This window comes from Ictalurus furcatus, chromosome 29 (assembly GCF_023375685.1).
Source record: "Ictalurus furcatus strain D&B chromosome 29, Billie_1.0, whole genome shotgun sequence".
Lineage (NCBI taxonomy): Eukaryota > Metazoa > Chordata > Actinopteri > Siluriformes > Ictaluridae > Ictalurus > Ictalurus furcatus.
This window is the reverse complement of record NC_071283.1, coordinates 4,547,518-4,555,323: the sequence shown is the minus strand read 5'-3', so window position 1 is coordinate 4,555,323 and position 7,806 is coordinate 4,547,518. Positions and strand designations below refer to the sequence as shown.

The 7,806-nt window shown below is 42.2% G+C and overlaps 1 protein-coding gene across 1 annotated transcript; it reads right to left on the bottom strand.

The window, feature by feature from the left end:
- tyrp1b (tyrosinase-related protein 1b) lies at nt 1-5,255 on the bottom strand. Its single transcript, XM_053619427.1, has 7 exons — nt 4,901-5,255; nt 4,291-4,613; nt 3,072-3,276; nt 2,126-2,293; nt 1,763-1,942; nt 1,444-1,590; nt 1-1,111 (listed from the first exon to the last, which is right to left on the bottom strand). The coding sequence occupies exons 1-7, from the start codon at nt 5,253-5,255 to the stop codon at nt 921-923; spliced, it is 1,569 nt and encodes a 522-aa protein (XP_053475402.1). The 3' UTR covers nt 1-920.
- Between the last annotated feature and the right edge of the window lie 2,551 nt (nt 5,256-7,806).

Here is a 7,806-nt window from a genome sequence, read left to right as displayed (position 1 = left end):
ATAATAATAACTTGACATAACCACACAATCGATGGCCTGCGTAATATAAGGGTTAAAACGCAACAGACCGTGCTGTTACACAAAAATACGCAGTTATTTTACTATCCCAAAATTGTACACTAGGTGTCAGCACACGCTCCGTATAATAAACACATCGTGAGCTTTTCATACGGTTTTCTTCTCTTCGAACACTAGTATTATTTTAAATTTCTGTAAATTAATCTAAGTAGTGTTTGCAATGTGTCATGTGAGAATGGAGTGTTAAAGCGCACCTATTATGGTTTTTCCAATATTACCTTTCATGTAGTGTGTTTTATATGTAGCTGTTTGTGAACGTAAAAAGTCTGCAAAGTGTCAAAAATCAAAGCGCACGACAACTCTTTTGATCTGAATCAATTCTGAACAGCTGAAATGACTCGTCAGTGATTCCAGACTTTACTTCCTGTACTAACCTACGTAGGTTTGCAACAAAAAGCCCCGCCTCTGGTCTTCATCGGCTGCTCGCTGACAGACGGAGATGAAACTCGTTACGGTAGTGGGCGTTTCCTTTTCAACACACGCTGACAGTGGTAGACCAATCACAACAGACTGGGACATCTGACCAACCAGAGCAGAGTATGCTCTCTGAAAGGAGGAGTTTAGAACGAATCCTTTAACAACTCGTTTGTGACACTGGGGGAAAAAAGGTAATGCTGTTATTTAAATTATGAGCACGTTAAAGTGTTTTAAGACCTTAGATGTGTGTAAATCTATTGTATGAGACCTTTAAAACAAAATTAGGCACGTGTCAAAACCATAATAGGTGTGCTATAAGAACGGCATTAAAATTGTCATTTGAATAGCTAGTACTGTGTCAGAGACACGGTTTCTGTAATTCTCTGATGAATGACGTAACATGTCCAAAATAAAAACACTCATCTTCAGGCTGCGTAGTGAAACTTGTGATCCTCTTCTGAGTAGTGCCGGTAATGTTCCCCAAGCAGCGGCTCCAGCCCTTCGCGCGAGCCGTACACTCGGACAAAACATGCAATGACTCCACCTACTACCATCACCACCAGTACTACGACCACTATAGCAATGGTAATGATCTCTGAGACGGTATATGGCCGAGCTGGGGGGACAAGCAATGTAAATTTTAGTTCACATACAGAGCAAAAACTGATAGACATAGACAGACAACTTGTAGCCTAATATAAACCACCTGACCCTGACCAGGCAGATACTAAGGATGACGGAATGAACCTTGTAAATGCATCAAGTAACATTTCTCGTTCACATTAATTTGTACTGCGAGCTTCATACACGTATCGGACCGCTCACCCTCATGGAAGTGAAAACTCGCGTGACGTTCTTAAAACGTTTGTTGGTTACTTTGAGTCAAGCAAAATATAATCTCAAGCATATGAAATGAAAGTATTTACGGTATAATAGAGTTTCACTCACTTGGCCATTGCACCTCGTAGGTGTATCCAAGACTGTCCGGCGCCGAGACAAACATTTCCGCATTTGTGACCGGTGGCCAGAAAGGAACCATGTTGTAAAGCCAGTTGTGACCAATGGGAGCGTTTTCTTTAGGGTAGAACACTGCGCCTGAAATACACCCGGGATGAATCATGTGTTTGTGTGTGTGTGTGTGGGGGGGGGGGGGGGGGGTGTTTGGTGTTTGTTGGGTACAGGACTTCTGTTTAATTCGTTGCTCTGTTTTTGCTGGTGGCCAAATGTTTAGTTTAATTAAGTTGTGTGTGTGTGTGTGTGTGTGTACCAGGGCGGTGTCTACGTAGCCACTCATCAAAGATGGCATCAGTAAAGGAGTGCAGCAGGACAAAGATGGGGTCGTTGGGGGACACATGGGTCTGACCTCCTGTACCATTCAGGAATAGATGAGCCAGATTGTGTAGACTGCGCACCACTGGGTCATATTTCCCCTGGGGGGTGCTGTAACCTAACAACACACACACACACACACAAACACACACTCACAAAGTAATATTCTATAGTATGTGTCCATGTTGGTTTAATGGGTTCCAAATAGCAAGCTGTGTGCGTGTGTGTGTGTGTGTGTGTGTGTGCAATAGTATTTCTACCTAAGATTCCATATGGAATCTTATGAAGCTGTGCGTTTTACCTTCAATAGTATTCCTAAAGCTCCAGGTCGAGGTGGAGTAGTACGGAGGAGTATCGAAATTGTTGAGCTCCAGGCAGTCGATGACATCTTGATTTTCCGGTAGTTTCTGTACCATCGGCCGAGCCACGTTCCCTCCAGGATTCCGTCTGATTGGACCTCCTTCTGTACCTACGCACACACTCAGACAATCCAGAGAAACCTCATTTGTAGAGCAGAAGATACAGCTATATGCCCTATTTTTCATATGTAGCAGTTAGTTCTTTAGAGCCCTCTACTGGCTACAAGATGTATTGCAATCACAAAGGCAACTGGAATGAGCGTGAACGGAACTGAGAAGTGCAAAGGACAAAAAGCCCATCATCTGTAATGTCTAGCGACTTATAAGATCCATAGCACAGCATTTTAGAACATTTCTGAATCGATTTTTGGTTCTGTGCAGCAGCTACTGGGATAACGTTTATGCCTGGTACTTGCTCATTTAAGGGCCGGAACAATGTCCTGAAACATTCAATGGATAGCAGTGTTGTACTTCCTTCAATTAATGGAGGATTCCCATTGGTGCATTTCTTAGCTGAGTACAAATAAGCACAATTATCATTTTGAGACCGTGACTCCATGTGGGTAGCTTAAAAAAGGTCCCTTCTACGTCTTCCTTTTCCCCTTTCTCACCTTGTCGAGAAGTTGAGAAAAGAAGGATACATGATGCTAAGCGTCATTTGTTTCTTGCTCATTTTGGGAATTCGAATCTTTGTCAAATCTTTGCGTGTGCATGCTTAGTATACATGCTTTCTATATTTCTACATAAGAGTCCGAAGGAACATAGACGGACGTGCGTGTATACGTGCGTGCATGACGAGCCAGCACATAGCCAGGCCATTGTGTACGCTACGTCTGCATTTAAATGTCACAAATATTTGATGGGTGTTCGTGCGTGCGAGTTTCTCACTGTTACAGATGGTCCCTTGCATCTCGTACTCCTCCACGTCCTCGCATATCACTCTCCACTGAGAGAACACGGAGTTAGAGCTAATGCTGTCCATGTCGAAGCTGCTCCTGGCCCCAAGCAGCTCGTCTGTGCAGATATCGCAGTCGTTCCCTCCGATCGCAAAGTTCCAGTACGGCAGAGCGAATGTCGGGTTCCCGAGCATGTCCTACGCGCCAACGTGTAGAGGCGAATGAGTTCATTTTTTAATAACCCTACAACCCAAGATCACGTTTTCAGCATCACTTACAATTTCATATAATTTTTTTCACGTCTTACATTTCCACTTCAGTCGTTTTATTAGAAGTACACCTGCAAAATTCCTGCAATTATCCAATCAATCAACCAATCACGTGGAAGCAGCGCCGTGCATAAAATCATGAAGATACATAAATGTCAAGAGCCAATGTTGGAATCAGAATAAAGGAAAAAAAACGTGATCTTAGTACCTTTGAATGCGATGTGGGGTTTTTTTTTTTTGGGGGGGGGGGGGGGGCTGTGCCAGTCGGGCTGGTTTGAGTGTTTCAGAAACTTTTCATGTGCAGCAGTCTTTAGACAGAGTGGTGTGAAAAACAAAAAACATCCAGTAAGTTCTGCGAGTAGACATGCTTTGTTGTTGAGAGAGGACGAGGAGAACGGCCAGACAGGTTTGAGTGGTTGTAACTCTAATAGCTAGTCTTTACATCCGTGATGAGCAGGAAAGCATCTCAGAATGCACATGTCAGATAATAGATAGATAGATAGGGTCTTTATTAATCATATATACATCACAGGACAGTGAAATTCTTTTCTCATACCCCCACTTGTTAGGAAGTTGGGGTCAGAGTGCAGGGTCAGCCATGATACAGCACCCTGGAGCAGAGAGGGTTAAGGGTCTTGCTCAAGGGCCCAATAGTGGCAACCTGTCAATGCTGGGACTTGAACCCCCAACCTTCCGATCAGTAACCCAGAGCCTTAACCCCTAAGCCCCCACTACCCCTCATCATGATGTGAATGAAGCTACAACAGCAAAAATACCACATCGGGTTCCACTTCCTGTCAGCCAAGAACCGGAATCTGAGGCTAATATATTGTACATATATTTATATAATTGGCATTTGTACTTTTATATCATTCGATATTTAATATACTATGTACTGTACGTTCCAAAAAAAGCTCTCAAATGTCTCCTTTTTCCCCTCACCTGTATATCACGCTCTAGTTGCAGCAGGTGGAACCGGTGCCACGTAAGGAATCCCGGACCTTCGTGAGAGAAGTCCACGCCTCCGAAGCTCTGCTGTCCCGGCCCCATGTACGTCTTCCCAACAGAATAATAATGAGTCCAGACGAAAAAGTTGTAGACGGTGACGTTTTCACACTGGACCGTGTTTCCGTCCAGGCCGAAGAGCTCCTGGTAGCGTCGCGTGCAGATAACCAGATCAGGATGGACTGTTCTCTTGGCTCGATCCAGAGCGTTCACGAAAGCCCGTTTCTCTTCTGGGGACATCTGCATGATGTTACGACGCACTGGATTCACGATGACATAAGCGGGAATGATAAACATGGGTGTAAATGCAGTGTGCAGTAACAAAATCAGGTTTTATTATCCAAATGTTAAGTAGAGTATATTGCATCCCATTCCAAATTCATCACTTCGACTTGCCAGGTGCATTAAAACAAGAATTAATACTATTTAGTATAATGGATTCCACAGACCTACTGAATTCTTGATTCTTCTTCTTTAAAAATACAAAATTGTTAGTGAAGGAAAAAGTGTTTGTGTGTGTGTGTGTGTGTGTGTGTGTGATCCTCACCCACACTGATTCTCTGATCACAGTTTACTCCAGTAAACCCATATCTGCACCGTCCACAGTTGTACCCACTAAATTTTGTGTTACACTGGCAGGTCCTGTTAAAGAAGCGCAGCGGCCATCGTTCCCGATCGTCCCGTCCGTCGTGAGGGTACTGAGGGCCGTGTGGCCGCCAATCAACGACGACTGGCATACACCGGCCACGCCCGGTCCTCACACCACATTCATCGTTGGCCAGGCCAGTGAGAGATGGACAGCAGGTGGCACTACGCAGGACCTGGGGTGTCACACACTCGCGTGGGAACTGCGCCTGGGTGACCGTGAAGTACATGCAGAGCGAAAACACACTCTGCCACATCCTGTCTACATGCAGGTTCTGTTCAAACACAGAACTCTCGATTTAGGTTTCAAACACTACATTCTCAGAGCCAAATACTGTATGGTCAGTGTATCTTTCACACTGTCAATGCTTTATCACATTGCCCTTACCCTAAAAACTCACAGCACAGGATAAATGCTAATAAAGATTTACGTATACCTCAGCTGATTGGTCGGAAGGTGTTGATTGATTTTTCTGCAAGGTTCATATTAATGCGCTCAATCTAATACATGATTTAATACATTAGGCTTCAAATAGTGTGTTATTGTTGAGATTTTTTGTCTCAGGAGCTGTTTAGCAGTTATGGAAGGAGTCTCCAGTGTCAGTGCTTTGTAACAGGAAGAGGTAAAGCTGTGACTTTTACGTGTAAAGTTTTACGATACAGAAATGTCTTGAGGATGGAGGATTTCTTGGTATTATACAGTAACAAACTGCGTTTTTATTAAGGTCAAGAAACAAGTGGTTACGGATGAGCTGCTCTAACGCAGACGATCCACAAAAGTAACTATAAATGGATAAAAAGTATGACCCGTCACGCTTTCGTAAGTAGTATGGTGTGGTGTAAAAGCAAAACGTTACAAGTTAAAAGTTCCTCAACATTTGTCCATTGCAAAATCAGTATTTGTGATAATTAAACAAGGATTTTTATAGCTGTACACACACACACACACACACACACACACACACACACACACACATAGTTTGATTATTTATGACTTGTCTTCATTCTGACAATACCATAAAATATATATGAATTAAAAAATAAATTCATGTACCTGGTATCAGTTTTCTCTCGTTCTCTGTTTGTCTCACTGCTTTACACTTCTACAAATCCTTGGAAATTCTTTAAAACCCTCCCCTCATGACTGCCCTCATCTCGCTGATCCCTTCATCTCGTGATCAGCAGCCGTGAGTGAGAAAGAGAGAGAGAGACAGAGAGAGAGAGAGAGAGAGCGAGAGAGAGAGAGAGAGTTGCTTCTCATGCCAATAGAAAGTATAAGAGCACTTACAGGGATAAAAGAGAAAACGAGAACCAAGAACTGTTTTCATCTTAGCAAGTACTTTTCTATCATTCTATTATTTCAGAAGTATCATATCATATAGCTCAGAATAATTTGTGTCTATTTAGGAAATGAATTAGGCCAGGAAAAGTATAGGATCAGATAGTCTTAAAGTAAATGAAAGTAAATTACACTCAATATTTGGTTCCATATCTCTTGTTTGCAATAACTGCATCAAGCCTGCGACTCACTGACATCACCAAATTGTTGGCTTCTTCTTACGTGATGCTTTTTCCAGGCTTTCAGTGCAGCTTCTTTGAGTTGCTCTTTTAGTTCTTGGGGTTTCTCCGTTGAGTCGTCTCTTCGGGAGGTGAAATGCTGCTCAATTGGGTTAACGTCTGGTGATCGATTTGGCCAGTCTAAAACCTTCCACTTTTGCCCCCTGATGAAGTCCTTTGTTGAGCTGGCAGTGTGTTTTGGATCACTGTCTTGCTGCATGCTAAAGTTCCTTCCAATTAGATTGGATGCATTTCTCTATAAATTGGAAGACATATCACCTGTGTCGCAAGTGACGCACTATGTACTCAACCGTGAATTTTACCAGGTTATTTTATCATTCAACATCGGAGTCTGATAGCGCCCCCCCGCTACGTAATTAAAGCTGGCGACAGTCGAGTGCATGACGTGTCCAAAATTCCACACTTCGTTTTTTTTTCGGTTTATTAAGTGCATCGTCCGGTATATAAGGTGTACTTTTTCTAATTGGAATTTTCAGTGAACATACTACTGGCACTATTTATACTACAAAACGGCATTCTTCTGCTATCATCATGAGTTACATCATCAATAAAGATGTGTGAGCCTGTTCCAGAAGCAGCTATACAAGCCCAAGCCATTACACTACCTCCACCATGCTGGACTGATGAGCTTTTATGTTTTGGATCAAATATTGAGTGGTTTTGGATTTTTTTAACTTTCATTTAATTTAAGACTTTCTCTTCGTATTCTTTAGCTCACCTAAAAATTGTGTAGCCGTGTTTTAAAGTTAACACATCTAGATGTAAATATGAGGAAATGTAAGCTGAAATTCAGATCTATCATCTCATTTTCATCTTTTGATCTCAAACCCAAATGTTTTCAATGTGTAGTGAAAATAAATGGAATTGGCCTTGCCATTCCAATACTTTCAAAGGAACTGTATAAAAGCCACATCATATCATGTTTGATTGAGAATATTAAAGTAACCAGCATTAAAACTGGGAATCCATGATTGCTGTGCCATTTAGCCCTTGTAATACTTAAAGATGAATCAAATCTTTTGACAGTGTATTAATGCAAACCATTCAAAAGCTGTATTAACCCATGTCATGCAACACTATCTCATTTTCTACACGGTTTCGTTGCTGAACATGGCTGCATTTTGCTTTTAAATGAGTAAAAGCGTTTAGCATAGAATTAGCAAGCAGACACAATGTGGTTAGCTAGCGTTTATGCTAATGCCATGCGGACATGAAACGACATTCTAATGA

What these genes read in the sequence shown, in the direction of transcription:
- tyrp1b (XM_053619427.1), bottom strand. Translation starts at nt 5,255, where the DNA reads ATGTGGCAGAGTGTGTTTTCGCTCTGCATGTACTTCACGGTCACCCAG. An exon ending in TGATCAGAGAATCAGTGTGG is followed by an intron (nt 4,614 to 4,900) that starts GTGAGGATCACA and finishes TCGTGAATCCAG; the next exon opens with TGCGTCGTAACATCATGCAG. An exon ending in GCAAGGGACCATCTGTAACA is followed by an intron (nt 2,294 to 3,071) that starts GTGAGAAACTCG and finishes GTGTGTGCGTAG; the next exon opens with GTACAGAAGGAGGTCCAATC.